The 17991-nt window shown below is 41.7% G+C and overlaps 1 protein-coding gene across 1 annotated transcript in view; it reads right to left on the bottom strand.

The window, feature by feature from the left end:
- LOC134204983 (uncharacterized) overlaps positions 1 to 17991 on the bottom strand; it is a 712198-nt gene that overhangs the window by 252868 nt on the left and 441339 nt on the right. Inside the window, exon 4 of the mRNA XM_062679833.1 lies at positions 8856 to 9026. Coding sequence (XP_062535817.1) covers positions 8856 to 9026 — 171 coding nt within the window. The remainder of the gene's footprint in view (positions 1 to 8855; positions 9027 to 17991) is intronic.

Below are 17991 nucleotides of genomic sequence, written 5' to 3'. Positions count from 1 at the left end.
CAAAAATCGTTGCAATCTTCTATTGCAACAATTAACTCTTTGTACCCTTAGTATAGAATAGGTTAAGATTAGTTTAAGTTGAAAACATTCCTACATGGTTCAATTCAACCAGAGGAAAAATTCTAACTGCCAGAGGCAATTGAAATGTATTAATAATAACTAAAAATATAACATAGCAAATAAGGATGATAGTGTTAAGAAAACACTGAACACCTAGCCTAAGAGATGAATGCACGTATTAGATAATTAGCAAATAAAATTAGTTAAAAAAAAAAAAAAAAAAAAAGAGTTGACCTACATAGTTGTCAAAAAATGTGGTCTTTTAATTTCACAATTTATAACAATTAATCTTTAATCTATATACATAAAAATAAATTTCTGTCTGTCTGAACCTTATAGATTCGGAAACTATTGAACCGATCGGTGTGAAAATGTGTATGAGGAAGATTTTGGGGCCGGGGATAGTTCTTAAGATGGTTCGAGACCTCTCCCCGCTTTGGAAAGGGGGCTTCCATACAAATGAAACACCAATTCCTTCATTACTTGAGATCTAATCAGAGAATAAATCAATTTTATGTTCGAAGTTCGACGGGTCTGCTAGTAAAAAATAAAAATAAAATTCATTCAGTGAGTACAACTAATAGATGGATATTTGAGTTCTAAATGTCACTTCGATTTGACAAAATGGCGAACGCCGCACATCAAATACACCGGCGTGTATTACACGCAGGTGTATTTTTAATGCACGCGTCTGCGTAGCTGAAGCGTGCACTATTTTGGCAGATCAAAGTAACATTAAGAAAACCTAGAAAACCATCCATTATTTGCACACATTGAATGAATTTTATTTAATTGTGAAAAATAGTGAAAAATAAGAGAGCAATTTTTTATTGCCATCTGTATAGGACAACTCTGTCTCGCGCAATACAGGTTTTATTCCTTTCCTAATTCAACAATCTTTTTCATCACTAACAGAACTATCTAGATATTCATAATTTTGTTTCATAGTCATAATTCCTTCTTTGAAAATTGCTCATTCTTCAACATTGATTAATGAGTTGAGTGTGTAATTTCTGCTAATACACAAAAAATGTTATCAACTTGTTCTTGGTCGACCTTTTGTCCTTTTCGACCTGTTTGTCCTTTTCGACCTTTTGTCCCTTTCGACCTTTAGTCCTTTTTGACCATTTGTCCCTTTCGACCTTTTGTGTCTTTCGACCTTTTGTCCTTTCGACCTTTTGTCATTTCGACCTTCTGTCCCTTTCGACGTTTTGTCCTTTCGACCTTTTGTCCTTTCGACCTTTTGTCATAGATTCGTGAATAATAGCGTTGACAATTTTATTTCATTGCAGACGTTTCGAGCCTGGGATTAGATGTAGCCCTCTGGCTGTAAAACACCCCCTATAGTGTGTGACAACATTAGTGTCGAAAAGTGTTCGAAGTTAACTATATTTTGTGCAATGAGACCAGAATTAATTTCCATTTATCAAGTGACAAAACTTCGTACGAATATAGCGGTAATCAACAAATTGACTGCCATTGAGCCGGAAGTTCCCATCCCCGGATCGAACCCAAGCAGCACATATGTTGTAGAGATATTACAGTAACTCATATGCAACCAAATTTAGTCACATTTGAGTTGCTGCAACCAAAACAGTGTGAATTGTGCTACTCGGGAAATGTCGGCTATGAAATAAAATTGTCAAAGCCATTATTCACCACCTGGCGCGGGCCCTACCCAATATAAGAACCTCGGACTTGTTATGCCTCCTAGTGGCAGATCAAATTAAGGAGGAAAGAGCGATGCTTTTCGTTAAGACTGAAGATTTGGTCACATAAATTCCGTTTCATTGTACTGAAGCGAAGGATTTAGGTCTTTCATTAAATTCAAACATTACCTGAATTTCTCTTGCAGTTCACAAAGTATAATTTATTCATTTCATTCGCTGCATGTGTAGTGTGAGGTAGTTTTTATCACTGAATTTGCAAACGAGACAAAAATGGATGAGGAATACAGGTTCATAAGAAATGACCCTGTTCCAAAAACATCTGAATTGGTTTTAGGCATTCATCATATAACTGAGCATTGTAAGAGTTTAGAAGCATCGCATTTTAATTGTAGAATTGCTTCCATAGGTGCTCTGCTCAACTTGCAAAAAAGTATTATTGGAGTCCTGAAAAAAAATACGCGTTCACTTACTAAACCCAACATTTCTGGTTTTGTGACAACTCGCTCTTAGTTGTAATACACGTTCCATTTGGGTAATGTACGTAACGATTCGCATTTTCTCGATAATAATTGCGTTGCGAGTTACTCTCTTAGATAAGAGATGTGTGCCGGTTAGACCTGTGCGCCGGTCATATCATCGGCGGCGGCGGCGTGGTGGTCATTTTTGCCCCGGCGGCGGCGGCGTCACGGCGGCGCGCCGTTGACTTTTATCGGCGGCGGCGGCGTGAACCGGCGTGGATGAAAAAATAAATGGTCGAAAAAATCAATTTTATCGCGGATGTTTGGATTAATGCGGTTTGATTCACACGGTAGGAATCGCCCGTATAAAAACCGACTTCAGTGGATTAAAATTGCAATATTCTGCGTTTGCCGATCATCAAACAGCACATTCAAAATAGTCAATTGCCGGCGATACTAATCAATACCTGATTTCAAAATGTTATTTGAATTACCACTATTTTGTTACTCTTTGATTTTGATCAATCAAATTTTAACAATAAATCCTGCTTCACTTTTTCGTGACCCCTAAGTGTTAAGAATTAGATTTCGGTGTCATAGAACAAATTGGTAATAACTTTTTTCAAAAGTTATTTCCAATTTAGGTTTTAGATACACTTTAGTCGTTTTGATCTCAAAATAACTAAGTTTCAGAAAAAATCTAATATTTTCCTGAAATTTGCCTAAATATGCCAAAAAAGCTCTTGGTGGAGTTTCTGAAAGAATTTCTGGAGGTAACTATGATTTTTTTAAATTCCTACAGGCATTTCTCAGTAAATTTCATTAGAAATTCCTTCGTAAAATCCTATGACAATGTCTGCAGAATTGTTCTATTTTAGAAAGAATAATCCATTCAGGTTCTTTTTGGGAAATTCCTTTAGTAAAACATAAAATATTCCTGCAGGAATTCATCCGGAAATTTATCGAAGAATGAACTATTTTCTGATGGAATTCCTAAGAGAATTTTCTAAAGGACTTTCCGAGAAAATTTCTGAAGTAGTGTTGGAAAGTGTAGTAGGAACCTGTTAAGAAAATTTTGAGCAAATCCCCACAGACATTGCAAAGGAATTCCTAACAGTATTTCCAAAATGCATCAGCGGCTGCTTCCGCATCTTCCTCGATTGCACACCCCAGAGCCAACGTCCTGTTCCAGGTTCTCTGCAAGTTCTTTTGCTGGTCTCTCTTCCTGCATACGCACTACATGTCCAACCCACTGTAATCTGCCTTATTTTATCAACCTGCCTATGTCTGCATTTTTGTATACTTGGTTTAACTCGTGGTTCATTCATTCATCTGCTTCATTTACCATTTTCCACCACGCTGCCAAGTATTGAGCACCGTATTTTCAACTCAAACACTTTGAGAATTTGATAATCTGCATTTTAACGTCCATGATTCATGGCCGTACAGGACGGCTGGACGAATCAACGATGTGTACAGAGCTAGTTTTGTCAGTGTCTGTAGGTAGCTTCATGAAGTTACAAAAGAATTTTCTGGAGGAATTTTCAAAGGATTACCCTGAGAAATTATCTATTAAGTTGCTTAAAGTAGTTTTAGAAGAATTCCTATGGGAATTTCAGGAACAATTATTGTCAAGAAATTTGCTGAGGAACTCCTAGAGGAATTACTAAAAAAAATTCCGAAGGAATATCAAATTGATTTTCAAAGAAATTCCAAAGCAAAGTTCCGAAGCTGACAGAAATTTCCGAAGTAATCCGTTAATAAATTTCTTAAGGAGTTTTTAGAGATTTGGAATTTTGAAACAATCCTAAGGAACTCCTAAAACATTCTCTGTAGATATTTCAAAAAGAAGGATTTTCTGAAGGTATATCCGAATTTCTGAACGAAGTCTGGACGGAATGTCCAAAGGAATTTTCGGAGATATCTAAGACTGTCAGAAGTTTCTTCAGGAGTTACTTCGAAAAAAAAACCTGCAAAGACTACGGATATTCAGGAACTTGTTCAGGAATTCTTAAGGAATTCCAAAAGAGTTCTTAGAAGAATTTCTTGAGGGAAAACACCTTAACGATTTTCCCAAGATTTTCTTAAACAAATTTCTGAAGGATTTTTTTCCGAACTAATTCCTGAGAGAAATTTCCGAATATAGCTTAGAGAATTTTCGAAAGACTTTTTGGATTTCGTTTCTGGAGGAGTTTTTGTAGAACTTCTTGAGGTAATATCCGAGGGAATTCCTGGACGAATTTCCAGAGGATTTTTTGGGGAATTACAAAAAAAAATCCTGGAGAAATCTAGGAATTACTCCAGAAATACAAATAGGCATTTGCTCTAAAATTCTATTAGGAATTTCTTCATAAATTCCTTTGAAAATTCCTCCGGAAATTCCTCCAAATATTCCTTCAGAAATTCCTTTAGGGGTTGTGTATAAACCACGTAGACTCTTGAGGGGGAGGGGGTTCGAAAAAGTCTACGTCAGTCTACGAAGGGGGGCGGGGGTATACGAAAAGTCTACGTAGACTTTTTTTCGGAATACATTTAATGCAGCAGCTTTGTGCGAAGTTCACTTGTTTGATTTTTTTTCGATTGTTCAGTTTTTTTGCAAGACTTTACCGAAATTATCTCTCGAATCTCTTATGGTTTTTACTGAAGTAATAGTCTGAACTACGGCTTAAAAATATCATGATTTTAACAGCAAATTCTTCTGTGTTGAGCACGAAAACTCTCCAAAGTATTCTACAAAAAATTAAAAAAAAAATCAAAATTTCCGTTTGGATTACATTGGTTACATTGTAGATTCTACAAAAATATCTTTTGATTTTCGGCAGGAACTTCTTTAGAAACTACAAGTGATTCTTTAGAATTTCCACGGGGAATTATATCGCACTTCGACGTAAAATTATTTAGAATTTACAAAGAAAGCATTTTGGAATATCCAAGAAGAAGTCTTTGGAAATTCCAGAAGACATTCTTTGGAACTTGTAAGGGGAATTTTCCGAAATTTCCGTAAGAAATTCTTCAGAATTTCCACTGAAGATTTTCTGGGAAGTCCCCGGGAAAAAACTCTGTTTTCATAAAAAAATTATTGCAATTCTTGTAAGAAAGCATTAGTAATTTTCATGAAAATTTCTATTTTTTACGAAAAATTCATCACAAATTCAACTAAAATCCTTCATAGTTTCCACCGAAAATTATCTGGGAAACTCTTTGGAATGTCCATAGGATTTTTTTTAATTTCTTCAGGAAATCGCTCCTACTTAGCAAGAGAAATGTCAAAATATCGTAGGAAACCTTTAGCATGGTTTCAACGAGAAATAATTCAAAATTTTAACGGAAAATTACTCGACATTTTAACGGGAAAACTTTTGGAATTTAGAAAAAAATCTTGAGATTTCAACGGAATGGAATTTTCAAGAAAAATATCGGAATTATCACGGAGAGTTCTTTGGAGTATTACCTGGAAACTTTGAAGGTTATCAATCGGGAAATTCTACGGAATTTCTACGACAAACTTTTTGGAATGTAGACTTGACGTTCTCGGAATTTCAACTCGAAAATTCTTGGGTTTTCTACAAATTAGAACCGGCATGAAGAATTATAATTCAGATGCGTGAAAAATTTTAAGCAGTGGCGCGCCTATGCAAGTGTCGGTGGCGGTAGCGCACACCTCTAGGAGGAATCAAATCCAACAGAAATTAAATTAATTGGCTTCGAGATTTGGTTTCAGGAGCTATGGACAGAGGATTGAATTGGATTTCGTTGATATTGAGTTGGATTTTATTCAGTTCAGGATTACTGTAGTGTTTACAATGGATTTGAAAATTTATTTGTATATCAGAATTGCTGAAAACGTGGTTGATTTCCAATTTTTGTCCAATCACTTATGACATCAGTGGCGTAGCCACGGGGGTGGTTTTGGACATAAAACCCCCCCCAGAGACAAATTTTTCAGTAGAAATTTTTTTTCGAGCCTTCTCGAATAAAAAAAAATGTTCAGAAAACCCCCCCCCCCCCCAGACCAATTTTCTGGCTACGCCACTATATGACATTAATGTTAAATTATGTTAAATTTGAAAAAGTCTACGTAGACTTCAAGGGGATGGGGGAGGGGTTTTGGAAAAGTCTACTAGGGGGGAAAGGAGGGTGTGTTTGAAAATGTGAAAATTCGGCCTACGTGGTTTGTGGGAAGAAATACTTTCGAAATCTCTTAAAGTAGTTCAAACGAGAATTATTTTCGAAAATCCATTCAGGCTCTTTAAAAATGCCTTCGGAAATATATTTAGAAATTCCTGCACAAAACCCTCCAGGAATTTCTTCAAAAACTTCTCCGAAAATTCATTTAAGAGCTCCTCAAAAAATTTTCCTTGAATAATCTAAAAAAACTCCACCAAGAATTCCTTTGGATATTTCACCAGGGATTTCTTTAAAAGTTTCTCCGAAAAGCCTCCCGGATTCCTTCTTAGATTTCTTCCAGGAAATTCATTGACAATTAATTAGATAATGAAATAGTTTTCGGTGGAGTTGCTAATTGAATTTAAAAAAAAAAAAATAAAACAAATAAATTAAACAACTAACACTGAAAAAAATCCGAAGGTATTACTGAAAGAATTTCGTAAAGAACCCATGAAGGCATTTTCGATGGAATTCCTGCAGGAAGTTCTGGAAGAATTCTCGAAGAATGTTTTAAAGGAATTACTGGAAGAAGCTCTGAAGAAATGTCTTAGGAAAATTTGGAAGAAATTCCTTATGCAATCTCTGGAAGAATTTTTTTGAAGAATTCATAGAATAATTGACGAAGAAATTCATGAGGAGGTATTCCTTTAAAAAATTGAAGATTTGCTAAATAGTTTTTGAAGAAACTCCAAATGGAATTTCTTGAGAAATTTATTAAGAAATATCCGGAGGAATCGCTAAAGAAACTTCCGAAGGAATTACAACATTTCGTAGAAATTACTGAAACAATTTTTTTGTATGCCTTTTATAACGAATTTTCGGAGAAATTTTGTAAGATATTTCCGGAAGAATACATAAAGTAATTTTCCAAGGTTTTTTATTGAAACTTTTCGAAGGAATATCTGGAGGAATTTACTAGGAAATATACCAAGTGGTTTTGGCGCTTTGGGGATGTATTCAAGCCTTCACAAAAGCTTATGTGCCACAACAAACATAATTTGCGAGTCACCTACACTGTATCTGCACATCTGTATATGGGCCTCCATTACAGATGTGCTCGACTTACGGTTAGCGGCAGTACAGGCAGTGTTGTCTTACACTCTGTGCAAGAAATTCTGCTCTTTGATTTTACTCCATCTAAACGATGGACATTTAGAAAATTCAAATAGCCTTCTATTAGTTGCACTTACTTAGTTAAGATTGTAAAATCGTTTGGATGGAGTAAAATCAAAAAGCAGAATTTTTTGCACAGAGTGTAGGACAACACTGCCTACAGATTTAGGTGCCCGACTGAATGAGGCTTTGGCTTAGACGAATTCCAAAGACCATTTCATGTATAATACATTTTTTGTATTATTCTACATAGTAGATTAAATCTACTAGATACAGCCTAATTCAAATTCATAACTAATCAACCAACCAATTCATTATCCAATGTTTGTCACCACACTGTCTTAGAGACACCATCACTTGAGGTAGATTTGAAATTGAATTCTGACGAGTTCCACCTCAACAAAATTCTAGCAACTAACTAACAACAACAATCATAACACGAGTTTAGTACTATTCCAATCAATTCCACCACGTTGTATTGTCTTACAAATACGTATTTCGTATCTTCAATGTTTCTTATTTTACTCGACTCGACTCAAGTTAATTGATTTTTTTTATTGTGATTAGTCATCGGCGTGGCAAAATTATGATCGGCGGCACGCCGACCCAAAATCGCCGGCGGCGGCGGCGTGGGTAAAACCACCGGCGGCGGCGGCGCCCAGGTCTAGTGCCGGTCCGAAAATCGTCAGTGATGGCATTTGGCATAATTTCGGTCGGTAGCGGCAGCGGCGCGAAACGGCGTGGCAACTTTTTAATTGCGTTAGTTTCCTCACATTTATTTTTCTAGATCGTTTGTTTGCCAGAAAAAGCCATTTGGCAGAAAATAATAACTTTTGGCCAGATAGGCTTCGGTCTAATGGTTTCTTCGGTCAAACGGCATATTTGGTTGAACAACTTTCGGCTGCCAAATGTTATTACAATGACATTGTACATCGTGCCGCTGTCCCCCCTCCCCTTGTTCAAACCGTGGTCTCAAACGTTTTTAACCAGCTTAAAGATTGGCATTGAAAAACTTTCGAAATACAGAACCATTCTCCTGAGATCCCATCACATTTCGCTAAAATGCCGGTACTTAAAAAAAATCATTCTTCACCTCCCACCAATATCGCATTTAATCAATCATGTTAATCATTAAAAAGTGTTCGACTGCTTTATGTTCACTCTTGGTTAACCGTCACGATGCTCCTTGCATATTTTTTTTCCAGTTTAAGGCTCTCCAACATAAGTATCAAATTATCGAAGAATAGCCTTTTTTGTGCAATTTCCAAGCTATTTGAGCTTATTTTAGTTTCTAATCTACAAACTCCACTCCAATCGAAAGAGCCCAAAGATTTTCACATTTCAACGGCTGGAACTGATCATCTTATATTCGATTTCTCAAACTTACCTTTTTTGGACACGAAACCGCACGGATGATCGAACAGAAAGTCCCGAAAGTAGTTACAATCTGGATCGATTCCGGGCTCCTTGCACAAGCAGGTCGGCCGAAAAAACGGAAACGCTTGCAACGTCCGCAGGGCCGCCTGGCATTTGGTAACCGTCACTGTACTGCAGGCCACTGTAAGGAAAAAAAGAAAAGATAAACATAAATACACAAACCTTAATTAGTGTTCACGTTTTCTGCAAAAAAGGTTTCGGAATTTTGTGTTTGCTATTTTTTTGGATCGCAGCTCCCTCATTCCCAGGACCCGAGCCTCACGCACTTTTGCGATTTTTTACGAGTCAATGAAATTTTATGCCGTTTCAAAGCTCCATTACAGGATACTCAATTTCACATAAACCGTTTTCGGGGGGTGTCGAAGCGATGCAGAAAGCTATCCTCGGGCGGGCCGTCGCCGTCGTTTGGAATGACATACCTAATGGAGGACCGTCGTCGCGCGTTGCGTTGCGTTGCTGGGCGGGCAGCGATGTTCGATGGCGACGGTCGTCCGCACTGGATCGGACGAATTATTTTTCAATTAAAAAACGCCGCCGACGACGATGACGACGGCGGAAAAGTTTTGTGTTAAATTGAGATTTTCTCAATTATACACATCAATGGGCGCCGATATGGATTAATTGTCCGAAACGCGCTGGGGAGCCCGTCAAGCGGAAATGATGGCATCACAGGGAAAGATTTGAGAAGTTTATTGAATTAGATCGCGATGATTCCGGATCATTTACGCTAGAAGCTAATGTCGCGGGTCGGGATAGAAACTTAAAGCAGAATGAATGGGCAACAAAAGATTATGAATTTGTGAGGTCTGTTTCAAACTTTGAGTGGATGCATATCTTTCTATTATGCACAAAGCCGTAATAAATAAAAATACTATATGAAATTTGAGACTATTTCCAAACTGTTCGCGACGGACACAACACTTTAGTTCTGAAGATTTATTTGTGGCAGGGTTTAAAGCCTTCCGTTGGCGACACGGCAAGGAAGCAGCACTTTCGCTTCGGTTACATCATCCATCTTGCATTGTGCCAGAAACGTCTCATTTGTTTCATGGAAATCTATCATAAAAGATGTAGTTCTTTTCGGTATTTGACGCACCCATAGGGTATCCATCAATGAGAAAAAATAATTAGGATGGTTCTTCACAATGTTGTCACCTTGTCTTATTCCATCTCTTTTATCTCTTCTTGTCTTTTCTTCTCCATTTTATCTCTTACCTCTCCTCTTGTCCCTTTTTGTTTGTCTCGTCATTTTAGTCTCTCCTAAACTTTTCTTATATCTATTTGCCTATCATTGTTTCTGATTATTTTCTAATAATAGTTTTTATACCTAAAGCTCCATTTTTAGAATATTGAAAGCTCAACAATCTTGCAACCCTATCCATTCGTCGACAAAAATCGATCTTGCTCAACCGCACACGACCAGCGAGCGACATTCGTCCTGTAAAAAAAAATGAACAGCACAAAAAATCCCTACAAAGCAGAAACGAACGATGCCGTGCGCGACCGACCTGACTGGCTGCCTCGTGCTGCTCTTGGTTCCATTTCGGCACCGTTGCTGTTGACGTAACCCAAGCCGAGAGTGGGTTACTGGAAGGAAGCTCGATACAAAAAAAAAAGAATAAATAAATTTTCCGTGTGCAGCAAATTTTATGGATCAATAAAGAACCTTGAATAATTTATAAGCTTTGTAAAACGGGACTCGGTGAGTAGTGAGACCGAAAATACTTGGTATCCAGAGTAACGGATCCTTCATACCTAGAATAAGAAAGAAGTGTGAGCAAGGTGCAACGGCTTCCGATGGCCTCGTAATTTTTGGTCCATTGACATTTTGTCGAAACTCGTTTGGTCGAATTTTCTCCCAAATGTAGATAGTTTTTATTTCCAACATGTGTTTTGCCTTTCCCGTACATTAAGTATACGTAAGGGCTATATTTGCTCCTCCTTAATCTTGTTATAAAAGGCCCGGAAACCCACAGTATTATATACGAATTGACTCAGCTCGAGAATATGAGCTGATGTTTGTATTTTTTTAGTAACTTTAAAATATTTAAAATATCAAACTAAACACTCAACTCCAAATCTTCTGCGGCGTCGGCTAAATGCCAACCATTTATATGACAATCGACTCGTCGTCATAACACCAATCGTAATTATTGTATCTTGCTTAATGCCATTCGACCAAACGACGATCGACTAAATGCAATAGACTCCTCCCTTACAATTTAATCTTCCTTTGGAACGGAGTAACTTGCAACCGGAAGGAGGGCGCTTCAAGTTCGACGGTTGTGCAATAGCGTGGCGGCGGCAGATCGGCATCGTTTGACATGCAACCGTGCGAGTGTCTTCAAAAGTGGGTTATTCACGGGTTGCTTCCTCTCGCAGCCCTTGGTTGTGCATTAAAGGCTGTGACCTTGAATACCCTTTTCAAGCAGAAGAATATTCTCTCTTCTTTCTTTTTTTGAAAATTGGCCAATTTATGTAAACTTTTTCCAACATAAAGCGACTCTGTCGACAAACAATTACCGTGATTGTTTTTCTCGGAATGTTCAGTTGAAGGCAATCAAAAACAGGAAAAAGCAATTTTTGTTGACTAATTTGATCAGACAGCAGGTTGAAGTGAGAAGAGCAGGCAAAAAGCAAAGGAAAACTTTTTCCATTTGCATTTTTTTTACGTTTATGTTTTTATGGCGTTAAATTTATGCATAAGTGAACTGACTGGAATTCAAACAACATATCTTTAGATATAAAATTGCTTTAATATATACTTATTTTGATACACATGATGTGGATATACAGCCTTTCTGGCCTTTCATATTTCCCTCGCTGTTTCATATGTCTACATTGCATAAAACATATTAGCTGCGATTTAAGAAATTAAGTATTTTCGACACACGATACGGCATTGAACTTTGAAGCCGTCCATCTTTCTGCTAATAATATCATTCTGCTTTGATAAGTATAGACCCAATTGAAGAGATATATTCGAGTACAGTATAATTAATATTTGAATGAATAGTATTTAAAATGCAAGAAAGTTATACCGAGTATAAAATCAAATACTTGAAGATTGATTACCGTTCCACGTAGGTTCACCAATATAAGGCATAAATTCCAACGCACATGGCAGTCTTATAATGATTTGGAGTTTGTGGGCATTGCACCTTATCTGTTTGGTAATAAATCAACGCCATGGAAAAAGTGCACAGCAAAAATCAACTCAACCCTCCCACTTCGTAAGCCCCGTGCATTCGTTCGTTTCAGTCTTGATGAAGGGCTTCGGGAAAAAAGGCCATTAGCTGGAATGTAGAGCTCTAAACTCATACATAGTACTAAAAGATTCGTCTAATGACATACGAAAAAAAGAAATATAATTTCGCACGAGCTTGAAACCCACCTCAAGACTGCAGTTTGCAGTTTTGGTAGAAGAGTGTTGGACATTCAGAAGATTCGCATGTTTAGAACAGAAGAATGAAAAACCAGATTTTTTGCACCCACCGATATCATTTGATTCAAATACATCAATTTGATACAAATTGAATATCTATTTGGCAGCAAGGCATGCGTCTTATGTCTTGGATTTTGTTTATGGTGTCACACAAATGAAAGCGCAAACATTTAGATAGTCCCACTCGCAACAAAGTCCTTAAAGCTCGCAACCCGTGGATTGGTTGGCTGCTGCTGGCGCTGCTATAGCTGAAGCGATTACGAACGATTGGGTTCTGCGATATGCAAATTCTTGCGGCAAAAGTTGCTGCTCACCGAACCACGACGGTCTTCTGTACGCTTTGTGCGCGTGTTGTTGGCTGATCAACCGGACCCACACCACGCTCGACAACGACGACGATGAAGACGAACGGCAATACCGGATAGACCCGATCTGATTGGGCAAAAATGGTATGGGCTCCTTCGTTTCTTCGCTACTCAGATGGCCTCCGCCGGTGTAGCAGTGCAGTGTAGTAGTGTAGCAGTGGGGCTTCACGGTGGACCTTCAGATAAAGAAAAGAGCATACTTGCATGGAATGGATTCTTATTGAGCACCATAAAGGATGCTTCATCGTAAAACTAATGAATATTGAGTATTTGATAGAATAATTTTAGCAACTTTTGCCGTCAGTCAAGATATGCGAGATTTCGAAGAATATCATGATAGTTCCAGAGACATACGAAAGTATTCCGGAGGAGCCGAGAACATTGAAATCAGAAGGGTTGTGTACAAAACACGACCGCAAAGTAGACGTACAATTGTACAAACCGCAAGTAGACATTGTTGTTACGATTGATCTTTCTGCCGTTGCTAAGCAATTGTGTTTTGTACTTTAAAGACATTTCTTCTCGAATCAGATTTCGTTTGCTGTCTGTTTGTGTTCATGGAAAGAACCGATTTATTTAATAATCCGCATTTTCAATAACTTATTCGCATTTGAGCAAAAACTAAAATCAGAATAATTAAAGAAATTTCCACTTGACTGCTACTAACGAGCCCCTTAAAAGGGGCTTCTTTTGCATCTTAAAAGGACGCTTCTTAGCCTCTTAAAAGAAAACTTCTAAGCCTTTTAATCGAAGAATTCCAAGCTTCTTGAAGGGAGGCCTCAAACAGCCTTCCGTGCTTTTCGAAAGAAGGCATCCGGCCTCCTTAAAATGAGGCTTCGCAGTCTCTTGAAAGTCTCTTGAAACCCGGAGGCCTCTTAAAACGAGGCTACCGGGTCTCTTGAAAAAAGGCTTCCGGGCCTCTTGAAAGCAGGCTTCCGATCCTCTTGAAAGGAGCTTTCCGAGCCTTTTGAAAAGAACCTTCCAATCCTCTCGAAAGTAGGCTTCCAAGCTTCCTCCTTTCCTCTTACATGGAGCCCTTATGAAAGGAGGCTTCCGAGCCTCTTGAAAGGAGGCTTCCAAGCCTCTTGAAACTCCTTTCGAGCCTCTTGAAAGGAGGCTTCTGAGGCTCTTGAAAGGAGGCTTCCGAATTTCTTGAAAAGAGGCTTCCGAATTTCTTGAAAGGAGGCTTCCAAGTCTCTTGAAAGGAGGCTTCCGAGCCTCTTGAAAGGAGGCTTTTGAGTCTCTAGAAAGGAAGCTTCCGAGCCTCTTGAAAGGAGGCTTCCGAGCCTCTTGAAAGGAGGCTTGAGGCCTCTTGAAAAGAGGCTGAGCCTCTTGAAAGGAGGCTTCCAGGCCTCTTGAAAGGAGGCTTCTGAGCCTCTTGAAAGGAGGCTTCGAGCCTCTTGAAAGGAGGCTTCTGAGCCTCTTGAAAGGAGGCCTCCAGGCCTGTTGAAAGGAGGCCTGAGGCCTCTTGAAAGGAGGCTTCTGAGGCCTCTTGAAAGGAGGCTTCCTGAGCCTCTTGAAAGGAGGCTTCCAGGCCTCTTGAAAGGAGGCTCTGAGGCCTCTTGAAAGGAGGCTTCCAGGCCTCTTGAAAGGAGGCTCTGAGCCTCTTGAAAGGAGGCTTGAGAGCCTCTTGAAAGGAGGCTTCCAGGCCTCTTGAAAGGAGGCTCTGAGGCCTCTTGAAAGGAGGCCTGAGCCTCTTGAAAGGAGGCCTGAGAGCCTCTTGAAAGGAGGCTTCTGAGTCTCTTGAAAGGAGGCTTCCTGAGCCTCTTGAAAGGAGGCTTCCAGGCCTCTTGAAAGGAGGCTCTGAGCCTCTTGAAAGGAGGCTTCCAGGCCTCTTGAAAGGAGGCCTGAGCCTCTTGAAAGGAGGCTTGAGGCCTCTTGAAAGGAGGCCTGAGCCTCTTGAAAGGAGGCTTCTGCCTCTTGAAAGGAGGCTTCCTCGCCTCTTGTAAGAAGGCGTCCGCGCCGCTTGAAGAGAGGCTTCCGCGCCTCTTGAAAGGAGGCTGCGCCTCTTGAAAGGAGGCTTCCGCCTCTTGAAAGGAGGCCTGAGCCTCTTGAAAGGAGGCTCTGAGCCTCTTGAAAGGAGGCTCTGAGGCCTCTTGAAAGGAGGCTTTGAGCTCTTGAAAGGAGGCTTCTGAGCCTCTTGAAAGGAGGCTCTGAGCCTCTTGAAAGGAGGCCTGAGCTCTTGAAAGGAGGCTTCTGAGCCTCTTGAAAGGAGGCTTCTGAGCCTCTTGAAAGGAGGCCTGAGCCTCTTGAAAGGAGGCTTCTGAGCCTCTTGAAAGGAGGCCTGAGCCTCTTGAAAGGAGGCTTCTGAGCCTCTTGAAAGGAGGCTTCTGAGCCTCTTGAAAGGAGGCCTGAGCCTCTTGAAAGGAGGCTTCTGAGCCTCTTGAAAGGAGGCCTGAGCCTCTTGAAAGGAGGCTTCGAGCCTCTTGAGAAGGCTTCCAGGCCTCTTGTGAGGAGGCTGAGCCTCTTGAAAGAAGGCTGAACCTCTTGTGAGGAGGCTTCTGAGCCTCTTGAAAGGAGGCTTCCAGGCCTCTTGAAAGGAGGCTTCTGAGCCTCTTGAAAGGAGGCTCTGAGCCTCTTGAAAGGAGGCTTCCTGAGCCTCTTGAAAGGAGGCTTGAGCCTCTTGAAAGGAGGCCTGAGCCTCTTGAAAGGAGGCTTCTGAGGCCTCTTGAAAGGAGGCCTGAGCCTCTTGAAAGGAGGCTTGAGGCCTCTTGAAAGGAGGCTTCTGAGCCTCTTGAATGGAGGCTTCTGAGCCTCTTGAAAGGAGACTTGAGCCTCTTGAAAGGAGGCTTCTGAGCCTCTTGAAAGGAGGCTTGAGCCTCTTGAAAGGAGGCTTGAGCCTCTTGAAAGGAGGCTTCTGAGCCTCTTGAAAGGAGGCTCTGAGCCTCTTGAAAGGAGGCTTGAGCCTCTTGAAAGGAGGCTGAGCCTCTTGAAAGGAGGCCTGAGCCTCTTAAAGGAGGCTTCCAGAGCCTCTTGAAAGGAAGCTCTGAGCCTCTTGAAAGGAGGCTTCCAGGCCTCTTGAAAGGAGGCTTGGAGCCTCTTGAAAGGAGGCTTCCGAGCCTCTTGAAAGGAGGCTTCCGAGCCTCTTGAAAGGAGGCTTCCGAGCCTCTTGAAAGGAGCCCCAGCAGCACAAACCATACGAAAATTGTTGCAGCAACTTGATTGTGACTGAATCCGGTCACATATGAGGCGCAGTAACACATGTGGAATATGTGTGCTGCTAGGGAAAGAGGCTTCCGAGCCTCTTGAAAGGAGGCTTCCGAGCCTCTTGAAAGGAGGCTTCCGAGCCTCTTGAAAGGAGGCTCTGAGGCATCTTGAAAGGAGGCTTCTGAGCCTCTTGAAAGGAGGCTTGAGGCCTCTTGAAGGAGGCTCTGAGGCCTCTTGAAAGGAGGCTTCCAGGCCTCTTGAAAGGAGGCTTCCAGGCCTCTTGAAAGGAGGCTTGAGCCTCTTGAAAGGAGGCTTCCAGGCCTCTTGAAAGGAGGCTTCTGAGCCTCTTGAAAGGAGGCTTCTGAGCCTCTTGAAAGGAGGCTTCTGAGCCTCTTGAAAGGAGGCTTCCTGAGCCTCTTGAAAGGAGGCTTCTGAGCCTCTTGAAAGGAGGCTTCCAGGCCTCTTGAAAGGAGGCTTGAGCCTCTTGAAAGGAGGCTTCCTGAGCCTCTTGAAAGGAGGCTCTGAGCCTCTTGAAAGGAGGCTTGAGGCCTCTTGAAAGGAGGCTTCTGAGCCTCTTGAAAGGAGGCCTGAGCCTCTTGAAAGGAGGCTTCCTGAGCCTCTTGAAAGGAGGCTTCTGAGCCTCTTGAAAGGAGGCTTCTGAGCTCTTGAAAGGAGGCTCTGAGCCTCTTGGAAAGGAGGCTTCTGAGCCTCTTGAAAGGAGGCTGGAGCCTCTTGAAAGGAGGCTTCTGAGCCTCTTGAAAGGAGGCTTGAGCCTCTTGAAAGGAGGCTTCTGAGCCTCTTGAAAGGAGGCTTCTGAGCCTCTTGAAAGGAGGCTCTGAGCCTCTTGAAAGGAGGCTTGAGCCTCTTGAAAGGAGGCTTCTGAGCCTCTTGAAAGGAGGCTCGAGCCTCTTGAAAGGAGGCTTCCTGAGCCTCTTGAAAGGAGGCTTGAGCCTCTTGAAAGGAGGCCTGAGCCTCTTGAAAGGAGGCTTCCAGGCCTCTTGAAAGGAGGCTTCCAGGCCTCTTGAAAGGAGGCTTCTGAGCCTCTTGAAAGGAGGCTTGAGCCTCTTGAAAGGAGGCTTCCAGGCCTCTTGAAGGAGGCTCTGAGCCTCTTGAAAGGAGGCTTCTGAGCCTCTTGAAAGGAGGCTCTGAGGCCTCTTGAAAGGAGGCTTCTGAGCCTCTTGAAAGGAGGCTCTGAGCCTCTTGAAAGGAGGCCTGAGCCTCTTGAAAGGAGGCTTCCAGGCCTCTTGAAAGGAGGCTTCTGAGCCTCTTGAAAGGAGGCTTCCAGGCCTCTTGAAAGGAGGCTCTGAGCCTCTTGAAAGGAGGCCTGAGCCTCTTGAAAGGAGGCTTGAGCCTCTTGAAAGGAGGCTTCTGAGCCTCTTGAAAGGAGGCTTCCAGCCTCTTGAAAGGAGGCTTTGAGCCTCTTGAAAGGAGGCTTCTGAGCCTCTTGAAAGGAGGCTTCTGAGCCTCTTGAAAGGAGGCTTCTGAGCCTCTTGAAAGGAGGCTTCCTGAGCCTCTTGAAAGGAGGCTTCTGAGCCTCTTGAAAGGAGGCCTGAGCCTCTTGAAAGGAGGCTTCTGAGCCTCTTGAAAGGAGGCCTGAGCCTCTTGAAAGGAGGCTTCCAGGCCTCTTGAAAGGAGGCTTGAGCCTCTTGAAAGGAGGCTCTGAGCCTCTTGAAAGGAGGCTTCTGAGCCTCTTGAAAGGAGGCTGAGCCTCTTGAAAGGAGGCTTGAGGCCTCTTGAAAGGAGGCTGGAGCCTCTTGAAAGGAGGCTTCTGAGCCTCTTGAAAGGAGGCTCTGAGCCTCTTGAAAGGAGGCTTCTGAGCCTCTTGAAAGGAGGCTGGAGCCTCTTGAAAGGAGGCTTGGGCCTCTTGAAAGGAGGCCTGAGCCTCTTGAAAGGAGGCTTCTGAGCCTCTTGAAAGGAGGCTTCTGAGCCTCTTGAAAGGAGGCTCTGAGCCTCTTGAAAGGAGGCTTCCAGGCCTCTTGAAAGGAGGCCTGAGCCTCTTGAAGGAGGCTTCCAGGCCTCTTGAAAGGAGGCTTCTGAGCCTCTTGAAAGGTGGCGGCTGGGCCTCTTGAAAGGAGGCTTCCGAGCCTCTTGAAAGGAGGCTTCCGAGCCTCTTGAAAGGAGACTTCCGA

The sequence above is a fragment of the Armigeres subalbatus genome, chromosome 1 (assembly GCF_024139115.2).
Source record: "Armigeres subalbatus isolate Guangzhou_Male chromosome 1, GZ_Asu_2, whole genome shotgun sequence".
Lineage (NCBI taxonomy): Eukaryota > Metazoa > Arthropoda > Insecta > Diptera > Culicidae > Armigeres > Armigeres subalbatus.
Note: the sequence above shows the minus strand (reverse complement) of the source record. Positions and strands in the feature narration are given on the sequence as shown.